We start from the raw sequence: 20,408 nt of genomic DNA on the forward strand, positions 1-20,408 counted from the left end.
TAGAAGTTTAAATTAAGAGAGCATAGTGTTTCTTCCATTTTCTGGAAGGTAGTATGACAAGAGTTGGCATTTATACACAAAATAATTTGTACGGTGGGGCCCACTAACGGTGACAAACAAGAATGTGATGTTGCCCTTTTAATTAGCTACTTAAGACGGGGTCCTGGAGTGTGCGGAGGGTTTTCATTGGCTCCAAATGCTGGTGACTCCAGTCTGGTTAAAGTGACGTCGCATCTTGTGATTTACCCTGGGGGCTTTAAAGTTAAGTGACGTGTTTCTGTTTTATACAAAGAATAAAGCACTTTGAGTCTTCGAACAGCCTGGAAGGAAATCTCATGCGGTCTTTATATTGTATAAAACCAAGTCCTTTGACCAACACCTTTTACGTGTTTGTTTTTGTGGCCACATTGAAAGGAGTGAGATTAAGATTGTCGGAGTTTGAATGATACACTGTGAATGAAGCTGCTTCCTGCGCTGGAAGCCTGCACACCCCGGGGGTGAGTGTAGGATGGGCTGGATATTCAGCTACATTGGAGCTTCGCTGGTTTTTGAGGCTTTTCTCTTCAGGATTCAAGGCTGAGCAGATGCGTCTGCCTTGGGACGTAGGTGAAGGGCACGCCGATAGCTGAAAATCTAACTTACGGAAGTCTTTATTGTGAATAGTTTTTCAGCAATTCACGCGATTGGTTTCTTGGGGTTTGCAAACAAGAGATTGCATGGTCTGGAGATAAAGTTGGATTGCGAGTCTGCTGTGGAGGCCCGAACTGACTGGGCAGTAAGGAGCTCTCTCTCGCCTCCCCGAGGAGATTGTTGCAGGAGACTGGTGGTGGCGGGTGTTTACAGTCACTCCGGGAGCCCGAGTTGCTGTGGGAATATGTACTTTATACATGCATGTTGTAGTCTGGAAATATGCATGGTAATGGCAGAGGCTCCAGTATTCTTTCATTGTATGGCTGACCAGGAAGCAAGGGGACTGACAGAGGTGTTCAAATTGCCAACCACGGAAAACCATTAAAACCCATCACAGAAAATCAGGAATAAAAACAGAAAACGCTGGAAAAACTCAGCTGGTCTAACAGCATCTGTGGAGAGAAAGACAGAGTTAACGTTTCCGAGTCCGTATGACTCTTGGAGTCCAGCATTTTCTGTTTTTATTTCAGATTTCCAGCACCTGCAGTATTTTGCTTTTATCTTACAGAAAAAGATCTCCCCAATTAGCTGCATGAAGGAAGGGATTAGAAGGATTTTTTCATCGAGTTATTGGTATGCGGTGCTTGATTCTGTATTGTTACGGCATTCAAAAAGTCACTAGATATTTGGGAAAAAGATGAAAATAAGGAAAGCAGGAAAGTGGGACTATATAAAATCACATCTGCAGTTCAAAATTTCTCACGTATATTTGGCAGGGACTGATCCATTTTGTTACAACTTCAAAAGGCCTTTGCTAATAATAGGGCATTGATTCACTGATGTTTTAGGAAGCCCTAAATCCTTGCGCTTTAACAAATTCTATGAGCAAGATAATTGCGAGATTATTGTCCCAAATAATAATTGTCCCGGTAATTTCCCAAAACGTGGCTTCACTCTACAAAAACTGATTGAAGAGAAATTATTTGAGTCTAGTAATTAAACCCCGAGGAAAGAGAACTTGATGTATAAACAGACGAACAAAAGATTAATCCAGAAATAACATCTCTCCCCCCCCAACCATTGGCCAGCTCTGACTACATACTAATGAGGGCCTGCAAACTTAATGCCACTCTGTTCCTAATGAGAAGGTTGACAGAGTAACATCGTGCACTTAAGAAGGAAACTTAGAAGGTGGAAGCTTTGTTGATCAGTGGGAAAGTTTAAATAAACTTCCAGCATGCTGACTGTGACAAGTTCCATCATCACCTGCATGTACAAAATACACCACCAGACTGCCTAATTAATGCTGTTGACAGTTCTAGGCATTTATATGCCCTCCCAGATTTCAAAGACTTCGATACCCCTGATAGAAACTTCTTTTTAAATGGGTTTCAATATTTATACTTGAAGAACAATCAATTAAACTGAAGACCAGTGAGTCAGTAAAACTTGGCAACAGAAACTCCCAAGTTGTTATAACTTGCATAGCTAGATTGGTTGATTATAGGTGCTGGGTAGGGTTGGAACAGGGAGGCAAAAAATTTGTAAGATAAATAGGAATGAAGGTGTGAATTACTCTAGAGTTATTTTTATTCATTCATGGGATGTGGGTGATGTTGGCTAGGCCAGCATTTATTGCCCATCCCTAATTGCCCTTCAGAAGGTGGTGGTGAGCCACTTTCTTTAACTGTTGCAGTCCATGTGGTGTAGGTATACCCCCATTGCTTTTAGGGAGGGAGTTCCAGGATTTTGACTCAGTGACAGTGAAGGAACAGTGATATATTTCCAACTCAGGTTGGTGAGTTGCTTGGAGGGAACTTGCAGGTGGTGGTGTTCCCATGTGTCTGCTGTCTTTGCCCTTCTAGATGGTAGTGGTCATGGGTTTGGAAGGTACTGTCAAAGTAGGCTTAGTGAGTTCCTGCAGTGCATCTTGTAGATGGTACACTGGTGCTGCTGTGCATTGGTGGTGGGGGGAGTGAATGTTTGTGGATGGGATGCCAATCAAGTGGGCTGCTTTGTCCTGGAAGTTGTTGTGCTTCTTGAGTGTTGTTGGAGCTGCACTCATCCAGGCAAGTGGAGAGTATTCCATCACACTCCTAACTCGTGCCTTGTAGATGGTGGACAGGCTTTGGGGAGTCAGCAGGTGAGTTATTTGCTGCAGGATTCCTAGCCTCTGACCTGCACTTATAGTCACAGTTTTTATATGGCTAGTCCAGTTCAGTTTCTGGTTGATGGTAACCCCCAGGATGTTGATGATGGTGGAGAATTCAGTGATGGTAATGCCATTGAATGTCAAGGGGCGATGGTTAGATTCTCTCTTGTTTGAGATGGTCATTGCCTTGCACTTGTGTGGTGCGAATGTTACTTGCTACTTGTCAGCCCAAGCCTGGATATATACTGGCTCTTGCTGCATTTGGACATGGAGTACTAATTATCTGACCTTTTTCATATGTGAGATGTGGCTGTCACTGTCAAGGCCCCATTTATTGCCCATCACCTATTTCCCCCTGGACAGGTAAGTGGTTTGTTAGGCAATTCCAGAGGGCTGTTAAGAGTCAGCCACATTACTTAGGGTCTGGAGTCACATATAGGTCATACCAGCTAAGGATGCCTTAAATTGCATTAGTTAACCAGATGGGTATTTACTGACAGTTTACATAATCATCATTATCACCATTCACAAAATCCTTTCATTCCAGATTAATTTACTTAATTGAATTTAAATTCCCCAGCAGCTGTACTGGGTTTTGAACTTGATTCCAGATCATTAGTCCAGTAATCTAATCACTATGCTACTGTTCCCTGGTACTTACCCATTTCTAGGCATTACCACTTTGCTAGTATCGTTCTGGAGAATTTTCTGGTTCAGCTGACAAAACCACTGAATTTTGACTAGACCATTCTCTGTTGCCAATATTTCCTCGATAGTCTTACAGCAAGAGTCACCTGTTTCCAGCATAAGTGGTTATGCACCAACATTTGACAAGAAGCAGCAGATTTATCAAATGGCCTATTGGTGGGTCAAATAGATCTCAATGGATACACCTGGGAGGCATTGTGGTGGATAAAAAAAAAATTCTTTCGAGTTATCAACAGTCACAGATCGCAACTCTTTCAAGTACAATCACAGTTCTTGGTTTTCCGGGAAACTCTTTCGAGTTACCAACAGTCACAGATTGCAACTCATTCGAGTACAATCACAGTTCTTGGTTTCCGGGAGTGGGACATGAACCCACAACCCTCTGATTCAAAGGCAAGGGTGCTATGAACTGAGCCACAGCTGACACCTCTTGTGGTGGATAAAGATAGACACCTATCACCCTATGAATGAATTGATTAGAAATGCAAGGTCATGGGATTGGTTAGAAGCAAGAATGTGAATGATCAATGTGAAATTGCAATGTGCTTGAGGGTTTAATGGGCAGGTTGTTGAAACAGTCAGTTTAGTGTTATAAGTAGTGAGTGTGGTAGTGTAGTACTATCTTTTAACAATTCCTACCCATTTTGACCATGCACCATGTGAGCAGAGACCATCTATTTAAACTACTGGAGGAAATTGGCTACCCACCAAAGCCACTCAATGTGATTTCTTTCCATGACGACAGAATGGGTAAGGTCAGCTATGATAGAGCAACATTGGAGCCCTTTGAGATTCACAGTGAGGTCAAACAGGGTTGTGTTCTGGTACTGACACTCTTTGGGTATATTCATCTCTTTGCTGCTGGCCTATGCCTTCAGGTCTTCTACAGAGGGTGTCTACTTACATAGCAGAACTGATGGAAAGCTATTCAACCTTGCCTGCCTGAGATCCAAGACAAAGGTCGTCATCAGAGATTTGCTGCACGCTGACAATGCCGCACTAGCATCCCACACTGAGGAGCACCTTCAGCAGCAAATGGACAGCCCATCTCATGCTTGTAAAGTTCAGTTTGACCATCAGCATCAGGAAGACAAATGTCATGTTCCAGGATGTTGCCATATCACCATCTGTCAGCATTGACAATGTGATGCTGGAGGTTGTTGAAAGTTTCACATATCTAGGCTCCACAATCACCAGCAATCTGCCTCTTGATGCTGAAATCAACACACACATTGCAGCTGCAGCTGTTATGTCAAAGCTGGGTAAGAGAGCGTGGAACAAAAGCAACCTGACTGAGAACACCAAACTGTAAGTCTACCAAGCCTGAGTCCTCAGTGTATTCCTCTACAGTGGTGAAACCTGGACAACAAATGCTAGGCAGAAAAAAAGGCTGAACTTCACTGGTTCAGGTGTATACTTGACATCTCTTGGTAGGACAGGGCTACCAGCTCAGAGGTCCTACGGTGTGCTAATTCCATCAGCATACGCTCATTGCTAAGCCAAAGATGTCTGTGCTGGCTTGGCCATGTGCATCAGACGGATGACAGCCGAATATCCAAAGACCTTCTTTATGGTGAGCTAGCCACTGGGTTAAGATCTTCTGGGCGTCTATACCTCTGCTACGCAGGCACCTTCAAGTGAGATGTGAAGATGGTGGACATTGGCATTGACGACTGGGAGACGGCCGCTTTTGGCCATGACCTCTGGAGGCTGACAATTTGGAAGGGCATTGGAAGAGGCACGCAGAAACATAAAGCTCAACTGACCGAGAATAGGGCCCAGAGAAAACAGAGGCCAGTGAATCATGCAGCTTTCCAGCCACTGTCTTCCTCTGCAGCAAATGCAGCAGAGACTGCCATGCCAGAGTGGGCTCCTGAGCCACACCTGGTGATGCTTAACAAAGTTGACCACCACGGTGCAAATCAGCATCTCATAAGATGGAAGACTGGCATGAGTACACATTTTGAGCAATATTTCCTATTCACCCCTTTAAATTTAAATCCTGATTCTCCAAGTTGTAATTACCCAGTGACCTGAGAACGGTTTTTAAATTATGTTGTGCATCATAATGATGTAACTTCTGTGACTACTCCCATCTGGCAATAAAGTAGGATGCAGTTTTCAGCTACAGGAGTTGCAGCAAGAAAGCCTCCCTGCACCTCGCCACCTCTATCTTGTTTTCCTCCTTTTAAAACACTCCTTAAACCCTATCTCTTGACCAAAGTTTTTGGTCATCTAATACTACTTATGTGGCCTGGTGTCATTCTTGGTTTTATAATGTGCCTGTGAAGTGCCTTAGGCCATCTTAATGCATTAAAGCTGCAATATAAGAATATCTTGTTGGGTATAAAGGCTGCACTGGAATGCAATATTCAGTTTTGATCTCTATCACAGGAAAGATGTAGATTTATTAAAGGAAGTTTTAGAGGAGAGTTTTTTGGCTCATAACTCAACTGTATAATTTTAGCCTATGTTGTATACACTGTAAGCCATTAATTTCTGGATAAGACTAGGCCAAGTAAGAGCTAGATAAAATTCTTTTGGATCCGGGATGGTTCTTCAGCTGGATGCCAAATTCAAGAAAATTGGGTCACAGATTAGTTAATGCCCTTGATTTGAGCCTGTGCAATACTTGAAGCAAACATTCACCAAAAACACTTTCTATCAACTCGTGTCGCTTCCTTAGAACAATCTGCTTCCATCAATTAGCACCTCCCAAATCTTCGACCTCTACCATCTAGAAGGAATAGAACAGCAAAAGTATGGCAGCAACACTACCTGCAAGTTCTCCTCCAAGTTGCACACTATTCTGCTTTGGAACAAAATCACTGTTCCTTCACTGTCGCTGGGTCAAAAACCTGGAACTCCCTTTCTAACAGCATTGTTCAAGAAGGCAGCTCACCACAATCTTCTGAAGGGCTGTTAGGGATGGGAAACAAATGCTGGCGTTGGCAATGATGCTCACATCCCATGAAATAATTTTTAAAAAATTATCCCATCGGGGTATCTTCGACAAAGTTGGTCATAGCCTTACTGAGGAGTGATGATAGCAATTACAATTTGTTGGTAGGTTAGGGACTGAAGTTAGACAGGAACAGAGAGAGGAATGTGAAGGAACGTACCACAATCTGACCCAAAGGACATCAGATGCTATGTTGTAGGTTGTACGTTGTGTACATGTGGGGCACCAATGGTCTAGTCACCTTTTAGCTTTTGCCTGTGCAGGATGCTATAGGATTATCATTTTGCAATTTTTGGATTTATACAGGAATTTGCAAAGCAATATGTCTACACGCGCTGAAACAAAAGCAGTTCTTCGCAGTGCTGATGCCGTGTGCTTTGATGTGGACAGCACAGTGATAAAAGAAGAAGGAATTGATGAACTAGCGAAGTTCTGTGGAGTCGGTGATGATGTTGCCGAAATGTAGGTGTTCATGGTCTTTGCTTTTAATAATGGAAAGTCCGTCGTAGTACAACCAGTCAACAGTCCTTATCTATTTTTAGCCATATTTCCATTTTCAGCCCTTAAATTTAAATGCTGATTCTCCAAGTTATAGTTGACTGGTGACCTGAGAGTATGTTTTAATGATGTTGTAAATCACAATGATGCCTTTGGCTAGAATGCTCATCTGGTAATAAAGTAGGATGCAGTTGTTCCAATATAGACATTGCAGTAAGAAAGCCAGCCGTGTGCGTGTGTTCTTCTCATATGGGTTAGAAATTAATGTGATATTCGGATGTTTGGAACAAAAAAATCAAGTGCTTTTGACATTGAATGGACTGATTTGACTGGATTTGACCTGTGATGGTGGGAACCTTGTGAAGAGAAAGGCCATTCAGTCCATTGTTACTATACACGCTCCTTGAAGGAACTATTCAATTAGTCCCAATCCCCTGCTCTTCCCCTGTAGGCATGCATTTTTTTTTTTCATTTTCAAGTGTTTATTCAATTCCTTTTGGAATTGAATGAGCTTCCCTTTGTATTCCAGATCCTAACAATTCACTGCACTTTTTAAAAAATCCTCTCTGCTCCTGTTTCTTTTGCCAATTATCTAAAATCTCTGTCCTCTGGTTATTGACCTTCCAATGAAAACAATTTCTCCTTTATTTACTCTATCAAAATAGTTTTATAATTTTGAAAATGTCCATTAAATTCCCTCCTAACCTCACTCCTCTAAGGAGAACAATCCCAACATCTCTAGTGTCTGTGTAATTGAATTCCTACATCCCAGGTATCATTCCAGTGAATTTTCTCTACATCCTCTGAGGAATTTACCATCCTCCTTTTAAAGCTTGCTGTCCAGAATTGAGCAGGATACTCCAGCTAAGCCCTAATCAGTGTTTTATAAAGGTTTTGTGTAACTTTGTTCCTGCTGTACTCTCTTTTCAACCCAAGGATTCCTTATGCTTTTTCAATAGCCTTCTCTTGTCCTGCTACCTTCAATGATTGTGTGTGTGTGTGAACCACTAGGTCTTTCTCTTCTTGAAACCCTTCAATTTACATTGCCTCTCCTTATTCCTCCTGAGTAGGATCAACAAATTTAGTATTTTTGGCTGCATTCACTTGGAGCTTGTCTCCTGCACAAATGCTGGTCTCCATTATAGTTGTAGATGACAATGCTCATGGAGTCTCCTCTACCTGTTAAATTTGCTGGACTTCCGCCACTATTCTTCACTGGGTATGGTAGGCCCAGAGAGTTTGGTTATTGCCCGTTGGTTACGTGACCATGCTCTTCGTCTTTAGGATGAAGATATCTCAATGTAATCCTGTCACTGGGTTGGTACTTCAGTCTGAAGTATGCTAGGTGCTGCTCCTGGCATTCCCTTTTACAGCTTGCATTGTACTGGGGTTGGTCTTTCAACTTTATTTTGATTGAGCAATGAGAGAAATTAGGACCATGAAATTACAGAATATGACCATATTCAATCCTGATGGTCCATAATGCCTCATGAATGCCTAGTGAAGTTGCTAGATCTATCCTGAGAGTCCAACTTAGCACAGCACCATGCAATTCCACGAAGGATGTCTTCATTTGTGAAGTATGTTGTCACATTCAGTGACTTTCTCCAATTGCCTTTTTTAAAAAATTTATTACAGGACTCGAAATGCAATGGGAGGGGCTGTCCCATTTAAGAAGGCTTTAACAGAACGTCTAGCTTTAATACGACCTTCACGAGAACAAGTGAACAAATTAATAACTGACCATCCTCCTTATTTGACAGAGGACATCAAGTAAGTCATGGACACACTCTCTAAATGTTTTTTTTTAAAAAAAAGTGATTCTGGTGATAAGAGTTACAATAGAAGTAGTGTAATTGCAAGAGGGAAGAAGTTACTTGCATTCATGTAGTAAATGTAGAAAAAAAACTTTTTTTTATTTCTCCTTTTCTGGCGCATATGCTGTATAGAAATCTTCAGGCACTGAACTGATCCTCATCATAGGGACTATTCTTTGTGTGGGTGCCTAGAATGGAAAGGGGCACCAGCATCTCTGCTTACAAATAGTGATCAGACAATAGGACCCTATTTTTTTTTCGATTATTTCTTGTTGCAGGGATTGTGAGGTGTAAATGTAGTAGCTACAGAATCAGCCCTGCTTGAGATGGTCTAATTAAAGCAGGCCTGGAATAGAATCTACACTCCCACACCCCAGGCTCGGAAGCTCAGTACTATGTGTATCATTTACAGCTCGAACCACTGGGAGCTAGAGGTTATTTTCTGGCTTGGGGATTGAAGAAAAATAACATATAAAGTGGGGCCGGAGATAGAGGGGAAAGAAACTTTAGCCCGGACTTTGCGGTCAGCGGTGAAGCAAGGACGCTCACCATTGCCCTTGATGAAACCTAGGCTGAGTGTTCCAGCAATCTCTATAGCAAGAACCTTGCCCCTCTCTCTGTGCAATTGATTGTAACACACTTTAATTAGATTCCCACCATTTGAGCTGCAGTGATGTCCTCAAGCTGTCAAAGCAACCAATCACGTTGAAGAATTCTCACAGACCGTCAACCAGGAAATGGAAAGTGCTGCTAAGCAAATTCCCTTCAAAAAATTTTAGAGAATAAAATGAAGATTGGGACATAGGGTGTTAAGTTAGAAGTTGAAATATCATGAACGAACATTTTTTTTAAAAATTAAAAATCTTGTAATTAGCAAATTGAGACACTTAATAACATTCTACAAATCTAATTTTTTTCCCCAAGGGCCAGATAGGTTCTTCAGTAGTAATTGTTACACAAAGCCACATTGAACAAGGCTTAACTTTTCATGGGGTTTCTAACAGCAATATGAGTATGGAGCAAGGGAAATTCTCCCTAACTGTAATTGATTTTGCGCATTTCCTGCTCTGACAGGGCAGCAGAGGGGGATCTGCAGCTCAATCTGTGATACAGCAGTGAAAGATAAACCACAGTTTCAGGATTTCTATATTAATTTGCACTTGTGCTAAATCCTGAAGTTGCGGTCAGTTTCGGAGGGGTAGCGATGGCGAAAGCTGATGCGATGAAAATATTTTTTCAAAGTTGATTGTGTCTGTGTTATTTAATAATCTGTTCAGTTTTGATCCCATGAAAGTATAACTGTTTCTTTAAACTTTTATTTTTAAAACAGGGATCTGGTTGATCGTCTTCAACAGCGTGGTGTGCAAGTCTTCCTGATATCGGGTGGATTCAAGAGCATAGTAGAACATGTAGCAGCAAGGATAAATGTTCCCTTATCCAATGTTTATGCAAACAAGCTGAAGTTTTACTTCAATGGTAAGGATCACAGTGTTGGGAATCTGCTATTTCTAGACCAGAAACCTTTGTTTAGGAAGTTTCAAAGGAGAAGGAAATGAGCTACTGACCATATCACAGAACCACACAGTGCAGAAGAGGCCCCTTGGCCCATCTAGTCTGCACCAACACGTGAGAAACACCTGACCTACCTACCTACCTAACCCCATTTACCAGCACTTGGCCCGTAGCTTTGAATGTTATGTCGTGCCCAAGTGCTCATCCAGGTACTTTTTAAAGGATGTGAGGCAACCCGCCTCCACCACCCTCCCAGGCAGCGCATTCCAGACCATCACCACCCTCTAGGTTTAAGAAGTTTTTTCTCACACCCACCCCCCCCACTCCGCCAAAACCTCCTGCCCCTCACCTTGAACTTATGTCCCCTTGTGACTGACCCTTCAACTAAGGGGAACAGCTGCTCCCTATCCACCCTGTCCATGCCCCTCATAATCTTGTACACCTCGATCAGGTCGCCCCTCAGTCTTCTCTGCTCCAACGAAAACAACCCAGGTCTATCCAACCTCTCTTCATAACTTAAATGTTTCATCCCAGGCAACATCCTGGTGAATCTCCTCTGCACCCCCTCCAGTGTAATCACATCCTTCCTATAATGTGGTGACCAGAACTGCACACAGTACTCCAGCTGTGGCCTCACCCAGGTTCTATACAACTTCAACATGACCTCCCTACTTTTGTAATCTATGCCTCGATTGATAAAGGCAAGTGTCCCATATGCCTTTTTCACCACCCCACTAACATGCCCCTCTGCCTTCAGAGATCTATGGACACACACGCCAAGGTCCCTTTGTTCCTCAGAACTTCCTCGTGTCATGTTGTTCATTGAATACTTACTCAATATATCCTCAATGTCTTGTTCTCTTTTTCCAAGGGAACAGTGTAGGGTTAGAAGGGAGCACCGTAAAAAAAACAGGAAACAAAAAGGCAGGGCAGAAGACTAATGCAGGAATTGGACACTGACACCTCATAGCTCTATCTCATTATCACCAAAACCAATCCCTCCACTGCCTCTGGCTTGTCATACTGTCCAACATCAACTATTGGATGAGCAGACTTTTCTTCCAACAAAATACAGGGAAGACTGAAGCTATTTTCTTCAGTGCCTACTATAAACTCTTGAGCTACCTAATCGATCCCTCTCCCTGGAAACTATCTGAGGCTGAACCAGAGTGTTTGAAACTTGGTGTCATTTTTGACCCCAGGATGAGTCTCCAACAACATATCCGGGCCATCACCAAAAACACCTACATAACGTCACCTGACTCTGCCCCACCTCAGTTCATCTGTTGGTGAAATCCTCATCCATGCATTTGTTACCTCTAGACTTAAATATTTCAATGTTTTACTGGCCAGCCTACCATCACCTACCCTCCATAAGTGTGAGCTCATCCAACACTGCATCATATCCTAGCCTGCACCAAGTCTCGTTCAACTACATAACCTACATTAGCTTCCAGACTGGCAACACTTTTTTTAAATTCTCATCCTTGTTTTCAAATCAAACCCCTCTATGGCCCCACCCCTTCTGCAATCCTTGGCACTCTATAACCCTCAGATTTTTTTTTTGGCTCTTTCATGGGATGTGGGTGTCGCTGGCTAGGGCAGCACTTTTATTGCCCATCCCTAGTTACCCTTGAGAAGGTGGTGGTGAGCTACCTTCTTGAACCGCTACAGTCCATGTGATGTAGGTATGCCCAATGTGCTCTTTTGGGAGGGAGTTCAAGATTTTTGACCCAGCGACAGTGAAGTAACTGTGATATATTTCCAAGTCAGTCCAATACTGTGGCTTGGAGGGGAACTTGCAGGTGGGGTGTTCTCATGTATCTGCTGCCGTTGTCCTTCTAGATGGTAGACATTTCAGGTTTGGAAAGTACTGTCGAAGGGGCCTTGGTGCATTGCTGCAGTGCATCTTGTAAATGGTACACACTGCCACTGTGCATCAGTGCTGGAGGGAGTAGATTTTGGAGGTGGTGGATGGAGTGTCAATCAAGCGGGCTGCTTTGTCTTGGATGGTGTCGAGCTTCTTAAGAGTTGATGGAGCTGGACTCACCGAGGCAAGTGGAGAGTATTCCATCACACTCCTGACTTGTGCCTTGTAGATGAACAGACTTTGGGGAGTAAGGAGATGAGAAACTCGCTGCAGAATTCCCAGCCTCTAACCTGCTCTTGTAGACACAGTATTTATGTGGCTGTTCCAGTTCATTCTCTGGTCAATGGTAATTCCCAGGATGTTAATAGTGGAGGATTCAGTGATGGTGATGTTAGAGACCAAGATGGGCGGAGTGCACAGTTAGTTCTAGCCCCACTTCTCCACAGTTAATTACAATAGTTTAAATGTTTTACTTACTCACAAAACTGGCCAATTGTTTACCTTTGGTGCTGCTATTCCTAGCATAAGAAGACTATAACCAGGCTTCTTTCAGTAAACACCAAAAAGAAAATTGGTTTATTATAAAACAAACTATTTTTTGAAAAGAATTAATAAACTGGTTTAACATACAAGTTGTAGTTCAGAAGTACAACGATTATACCCTTTTTAAAAAAAGATATTTGAATCCCCATACACTAGCACACAAACACATAGTTGAACAAAACAAACACAACCCCCTGCAATAGTTGGACGATGCAAAAGTTTCTTTTAAAAGGATAAAATTTGAAAAGATCTCGGTGCTGTTGACCTAACAGAATTCTGATCACAATAGACCTGGAAGGTCTTGCAGACGGATTTGTTAGTGAAACTGTTCTTGATAACTCTTACTTATCACAACTTTGCAGACTTTCAAAAAAACAATTTATTCTGATATGTTACTGAGGAAGGTTTAACACAAAAGGTGGGGCAAAGAGAGTAAAAGAGTCATTTCCTTGCAGCTTGCTTCCAAGGCATACCCACCCACACTCTGAGGGTTTTAAAGATTAAGATGTTCAAAGAAAAGTTCTCTTAAGCCAGGTGTTTTTAACCAATCAGCAAGAATCTTCAGTGTGGCAACAGCAATACTTTAACTTAGATATACAAAGTATCCCTTCCCCGTCCAAGTGTCTCTGTTGGGCATCTCTGTTGATCCATAGCTTCTTGAAGAATACCATGTTCACAGCCCCAAATTAATCTTGCAGGTTTGTAAAAGTGTAAAAGTGACTCGCGAGAGAATGTCCAAAATTCAATGTCCTTCAATTTTTCCAAAAACAGGTTCCTCACAGTAATGCCATTGAAAGTCATGGGGAGATGGTTGGATTCTCTCTTGTTGGAGATGTTAATTGCCTGGAACTTGCGTGGCCCAGGCCTGAATGTTGTCCAGGTCTTGCTGCATATGGGCACGGACTGCTTCAGTATCTGCGGAGTTGCAAATGATGCTGAACATTGGCAATCGTCAGCAAATATCCCAACTTCTGACCTTATGGAGGGAGGGTCATTGATGAAACAGCTGAAGATGGTTGGCCCTAGGACACCACCTTGAGGGACTCCAGCAGTGATGTCCTGTGACTGAGATGATTAACCTCCAACAGCCACAACCATTTTCCTTTGTGCTAGGTATGACTCCAACCAGTGAAGAGTTGTCCCCAGACTCCCATATACTTCAGTTCTACAAGGGCTCCTTGATGCCACACTCGGTCAATTGCTGCCTTGTTGTCAAGGGCAGTCACTCTCACCTCTGGAGTTCAGCTCTTTTGTCCATGTTTGGACCAAGGCTGTAATGAGGTCAGGAGCTGAGTGGCCTTGATGGAACCCAAACTGAGCATCAGTGAGTAGGTTACTTTGAGTATGTGACGCTTGATAGCACTATCGATGACCCCTTCCATATCTTTGCTGATGATCAAGAGTAAGCTGATGGGGCAGTAATTGGTTGGGTTGGATTTGTCCTGCTTTTTGTGTACAGGACACACCTGGACAATTTTCCACATAGCCAGGTAGATGCCTGTGTTGTAGCTGTACTGGAAGAGCTTGGCTGAGGCCGCAACTAGTTCTGAAGCACAAGTCTTCAGTACTATTGCCAGAATGTTGTCAGGGCCCATATCCTTTACAGTATCCAGTTCCTTCAGCCATTTCTTGATTTCAGATGGAGTGAATCAAATTGGCTGAAGACTGGCACCTGTGATTCATGAGGCTGTGATGGATCATCCACTTGGCACTTCTGGCTGAAGGTTGTTGTGAATGCTTCTGCCTTGTCTTTTGCACTGATGTGCTGGGCTCCCTAATCATTGAGGATGGGGATATTTGTGGAGCCTCCTCCCCCAGTGAGTTGTTTAATTGTCCACCACCATTCACGACTGGATGTGGCAGGACTGCAGAGCTTAGATCTGATCCGTTGGTTGTGGGATCACTTAGCTCTATCACATTCTACTTACGTTATTTGGTATGCAAGTAGTCCTGTGTTGTAGCTTCACCAGGTTGACACCTCCATTTTTAGGTGTGTCTAGTGCTGCATCTGGCATGCCCTCCTGCACTCGTCACTGAACCAGGGTTGATCCCCCGGCTTGATGGTAATGGTAGAGTGGGGGATATGCCGGGTCATGAGGTTACAGACCTCATGTCTGAGTACAATTCTGCTGCTGCTGATGCCCACAGTGCCTCATGGATGCCCAGTTTTGAGTTGCCAGACCTGTTTGAAATCTTACCCATTTAGCATGGTGGTAATGCCACGCAGCACGATGGAGGGTATCCGCAGTGTGAAGATGGGACTTGGTCTAAGGTCACTGCTACTGATACTGTAATGGACAGATGCATCTGCAACAGGCAGGTTGGTAGGGATGAGATCAAGTATGTTTTTTCCTCTTGGTTCCCTCACCACCTGCTGCAGACACAGTCTAGCAGCTATGTCATTTTGGGCTCAGTCAGTGGCGGTGCTGTCGAGCCACTCTGATGACGGACATTGAAGTCCCCCACCCAGAGTACGTTCTGTGCCCTAACCATCCTCAGTGCTTCCTCCAGATGGTGTTCAACATGGAGAAGTACTGATTGAGGGGGACAGTAGATGGTAATTAGCAGGGGGTTTCCTTGCCTATGTTTGACCTGATGTCATGAGACCACATGGGGGCCAGAGTCGATGTTGATGTGCCTTCCCAACTGTGCCCCCACCTCTGCTGAGCCTGTCCTGTCAGTGGGCAGGGCATACCCAGAAATGGTGATGGTGGTGCCTGGGACATTAGCTGTAAGAAATGATTCTGTGAGTATGACTATGTCAGGCTGTTGCTTGACTAGCCCGTGAGACAGCACTCCCAATTTTGGCACAAGTCCTCAGATGTTAGCAGGGAAGACTTTGCAGGGTCGGCAGGGCTGGGTTTACCGGTGCCTACGTCAATGCCACGTGGTCAATCCGGTTTTATTCCTTATTCAGTTTTCTGTAGCGGTTTGGTACAACTGACTGGCTTGCTGGGCCATTTCAGAGGGCATTTACTGTGGGTCTGGAATCACATGTAGTCCAGACCTAATAAGAATGGCAGATTTCATTCCCTAAAGGAAGTGAACAAGATGGATGGTCTCCTTCTATGGTGTAAATTTCAGTGATTTGATGAAGTGTAAGGAAACAAACCGAGTGCGGGAGAGTAGGAAACTGAGAGACACTAGCTAAGAGTGGAAAATGAGGCATGAGTTCACATTTGGTAACCTACACAGAGGGGAACATGGCAGCAGCAGAGAGGGACTGAATGAGTCAGTGAGCTACAGCTTGGACCAGTAGTTGGCTAGATATGTGATGCAGGTGACATACCCCAGGATGCAGGGAGCTCTGCAGTCACCATTAGGGGATGGGAGCTCTGAAAATAGCCTAGAGAGGTAGAGTGTTCTGAGAGGAACTGACAGCAACAGCATGAAACTAGAGAAGCTTAGTGCAAACAGCATTGACAGACTTGACCAACTTCAAAGGAAGTTACTAAATATTTAATATTTCTGCATGTGCACTCTCAATTGATAGAATGTGATGGAATACTCCCCAATTGCCTGGATGAGTGCAGCTCCCACAACACTCGAGCTTGACACTATCCAGGACAGCAAGCAGCTCACTTGCTGGGCACCCCATCCACAAACATTCACTCCCTCCACCACCTACATACAGTGGCAACAGTGTACCATCTACAAGATGAACTGCAGGAACTGACCAAGGCTCCTTTGACAGCACCTTCCAAACCCACGACCGCTACCATCTAAAAGGACAAGGGCAGCAGACACATGGGAACGCCACCACCTGGAAGTTCACCTCCAAACCACTCTCCATCCTGACTTGGAAATACATCGCTGTTCCTTCACTGTCGCTGGGTCAAAATCCTGGAACTCCCTCCCTTAACAGCACTGTGGGTGTACCTACAGCACATAGATTACAGCGGATCAAGAAGGCAGGTCACCACCTCCTTCTCGAGGGCAATTAGGGATGGGCAATAAATGCTGGCCTGGCCAGCAACGCCCACAACGTATGAATGAATTTTAAAAACTTTTCTGGAATGGAAAACATTCTAGAAAATGTAAAATCCTATTTTTCAGAACTTACTACATATAAAATAGTTTACATTATGCAAGTTAAGCAGCTAGCCACAGACTTGGTCACATTGACTTGCATCCCAACATCTACTAATTTTTGCACTTGGACTATGCCATGTGACTATTTGCTGATGTTGGCCTGGGTGTGACACGAGTGCAATTTCTACCATGGGTCACATCTCCTAGTATCTGACAGGAATTCTGTGCATGCTGTCGAGATGTTCAGGGCTCCCATCACCTTGTATTTATGCGAGGTCTGGAAAACAGAGGGGTGGGATAAGTTTTTAAAGATTAAATGGCACAAGCTTTCATGATGTGTGAAATTTGTGCTGCTCCTCTTTTACGCCACCTCCAAATTGTATTATTGAATAAAACTCCCTGATGGAAACAAAGTATAACAGATACGAGAGTTGATCTTGTTTTGTTACAGGTGATTACGCTGGTTTCGATGAAACCCAACCAACAGCAGAATCTGGTGGGAAAGGCCAGATCATAAGTCTTCTAAAAGAAGAAAGAGGCTTTGAGAAGGTTGTTATGATTGGAGATGGAGCCACGGATTTGGAGGCATGCCCTCCTGCAGTACGTACAGATATAGAAATTAATTTGTCACCTCAAAGGTGCAACTTAAATTTATATTTAAAAGATAACACAAGTTTAAGCTTTTCATTGTCTAGTACTAACATCAATCCCAGCAGTAAACAATCAGCCTCACATTAGACCCTGACTGCTGCTTGTATGTACCGAATAATGCTTTTATAGAAACACCTAATAAACTATTGGTTTCCTATCTTAGGATGCATTTATCGGATTTGGTGGGAATATTGTCCGTCAGCAAGTAAAAGAGAAAGCCAAGTGGTTTGTCACGAGCTTTAAAGAAATTATTGAAGAACTGGAAAAGTAATTTTTTTTAAGCTATATATTTTAACAAAATATAAGACCAACATGAAGAGAAAATTCTCCAGCATGTTTTAATGATTTTTAACTCTTATTGTTCTTCTTGATCCCATCCCAGTTAGCCTCTGGCTTCTACACAGTCTCCAGCTGGAAAGAAGGTATGGCTGGGTTCAAGGTTACCATGAGCGCAATTGCCAGTGTCACAAGATGGGTCTCAGATTGTGTGTTCACTCCTGACTGTAGGAAGACTTCAACTTAATGCCTGCAGTGAAACTATAGAAGTTTCTCGTATGGCTAAAAAAATTGAGGCCTGCTCAGTGTTGAAAAGAAAACTCACAATCGTTATGGTGTCAAGGAAACCTTGCTTTTTTCATGTATTGCAATTTTGGATTCCCCTCCTTTTCTATATTGCACATCCAACGTGAGCAGGTAGGCAGGTCCCCAGGCTATATTCAATGTTACTTTAGGAGAAACATAAAAAGCTTTGACTGTCCTTTCTGATCATTCTTGGGAACCCAGTAAGCTTGGCCTCTCTTTTTCATCCTCCCTCCCCTTTTACCTAAGCTGTGCTGAAACAAGAGCCCACCCTGTGAGGGCCTTCCTTGTCGATTTATGTACTGTAAAATATATAAGAATGGTGTTTTATCTGAAATATTTAAGTATATTGAAACATAACATTGCTAAGTTGAGTTTTGATAACTGCTTTTTATTAATTTAACTGAAGTTTTTTTGCCTGAGACTTATTACGTGCACTATCCTTTTGCCCTGGGGGCCTTTGCTTGAATGAATCCAAGAAAATTGGGTGGAGACAAATTATTACAAGAATTGTAATTGTCCATTATGAATTTTTATTAACAATCAGTTGGCATGAACTTAAGCAGAATTGTCCCTTTATTGGCATAGAAAAAATAAATTTAATAAAAATTAATTTACATCCATCTGATATTTATGACAGACTAATGTTTTTCCTCCCTTTGCATTACATCATTTGTTGGTTGTGACTTCCATGCAGCACCCATTGTTCAGATGTATAAGTAAACCTTGATTCTCATCACAATTGCTAAGTTTTGTATTTAATCATGAAGTGAGGCACATTCCACCAGTCAAACTGCAGAAGTGACTTGGTTGTACTGATTTGAAGGACCCTAACTCGTAGCTCATCTAAAAACTAAATATAGCTTTTGTACCTGTGTCAGTTCATGGTGGCAGTCCTGCCGATGGCATGTATTATAATGAAGATCTTAACCAGCCAAGCTGTACTTTGACTTTTGCTATATTTCTTAGTTTTCTAGCAACTACCCTTAATGCCCCACTAGAAAGTCTTTTATTGAACCTTAAATTCCTATCACAACAGCAACTGTCTCGAATGATTGGAGCTTTCCCTTCTCTTTCCTACCTGGAGGATCATTCCAGATACTAACCATAATATGTGAAGGAGTTCTTCCTGATATAAATGTTGAACTCGCCTTTTCCCACATTATACCGATGTTCCCTAGTCCTACAGTTATATTTTCACCCCAGTTTAGTGTTTTCTATTCCACTTAATACACCATTCTGTACATTTCAGAAAAATGGCACTCGTCTTCATTGGCTGTCTTGCAAGAATGAAGACAGGTGTGGAAAAATTCAGTCATAAGTTAAAGTTATTCCTCTGTCAAGATGAGCTGCAAGCCTGGATTTTACACCTTATCTATTTGAACTAATTCTGATTAGTGGCCGTGTAGGTTGTCATTGCGATGACATCACCTCTGACTGAAAGAGAATGGGTAGAAAGAGTTACCTGGAAGAAATTAAAGTCAAAGCTCTAGTAAGAGGAGCGAAGGAAATCTACCTTAGGACCGTAAACCTTTTTTTAAAGCAATTCCTTCTTTGAGTAATATTTTCCATGTAGCCTGAGCAAATTTTGGTGCAGATTAAATTTACTGGCCATTTCACAGTGGATAGACCCAGTGGCCCAAAATGTAGCTGCACGTTTGTGAGCTGGTACATGCAAATTAGATTAAAATTAAGGGAATATGGTGGTGAAATGGGATTTCAGTGATGGCACAAATCAGGTAATCAGTCAACTGCATTACATCATGTTACAATCCCTATAGAGACTGACAACTTTTAAATAAGAAATTTGAATTCCCAATATCCAATTGAAAAGTTCATGACAAGATTTCAAGTTAAGACTTTTACTGTAACAAACTAAAAGATCAACATAGACTAAACACCATGTGGGAAGCAATTAACACTCTAAACTGCAGAAAATATATTCTTCCTCTAGCTTTTAACATGTGGAATTGCCATGCCACAGTTATACTTCACTGCCTGCTCTCTGTAGAATTGCAGCTTCTACAGGAACCAGTCTAATAGGTTTGCTTCACCATGTAGTAATATTGAGTTACCATCAAAAGGCGTTCTCGGATAAGTCCCGAATATCAGCAGTGAGATCCACGCTGATGATTTCTTACCCCCCATCAGCCAAGTCAGGACAAATATCAAATACGGAATATGTCTCTTCAACCAGAGACCGCCTTCCCTCCCACATTCTGCATGCTAGTCCACAGAAAGGCAACACTCCTCCCTGCTGACTCTCTGCAAGGCATCTCTCGCGCTCTCACGCTCGCTCGCTCTCTCACATGTTGAAGACACAAAGTTAGCCCAGCTGCTCCTGCTGTTGTTTTTGGCTGAGAACTTTGCACCTTGCTCAGCAAGTCTCAACCTGGGGCCTCCTGGTCTGTATGGTAACCATGCCACACAGTCCTCTTGTCAGACAGAACTCAC

At 42.8% G+C, this 20,408-nt stretch overlaps 1 protein-coding gene across 3 annotated transcripts; it reads left to right on the forward strand.

Moving 5' to 3' along the window:
* The first annotated feature begins 235 nt into the window (after nt 1-235).
* On the forward strand, nt 236-18,474 carry psph (phosphoserine phosphatase). 3 transcript variants are annotated; one of them, XM_078548577.1, is made up of 7 exons: nt 236-497; nt 6,759-6,914; nt 8,589-8,723; nt 10,098-10,243; nt 17,176-17,273; nt 17,539-17,642; nt 17,758-18,474. In XM_078548577.1, exons 1-7 carry the CDS (start codon nt 457-459, stop codon nt 17,759-17,761), a joined length of 684 nt encoding a protein of 227 aa, XP_078404703.1. In that variant the 5' UTR covers nt 236-456; the 3' UTR covers nt 17,762-18,474. The 3 variants fall into 3 exon arrangements, with proteins under 3 accessions (XP_078404703.1, XP_078404702.1, XP_078404701.1); XM_078548575.1 differs by having other exon boundaries at nt 237-497; nt 17,176-17,324; XM_078548576.1 differs by lacking the exon at nt 17,758-18,474 and having other exon boundaries at nt 17,176-17,324; nt 17,539-17,646.
* Nucleotides 18,475-20,408: the final 1,934 nt, after the last annotated feature.

The sequence above is a fragment of the Cetorhinus maximus genome, chromosome 9 (assembly GCF_964194155.1).
Source record: "Cetorhinus maximus chromosome 9, sCetMax3.hap1.1, whole genome shotgun sequence".
Taxonomy (NCBI): domain Eukaryota; kingdom Metazoa; phylum Chordata; class Chondrichthyes; order Lamniformes; family Cetorhinidae; genus Cetorhinus; species Cetorhinus maximus.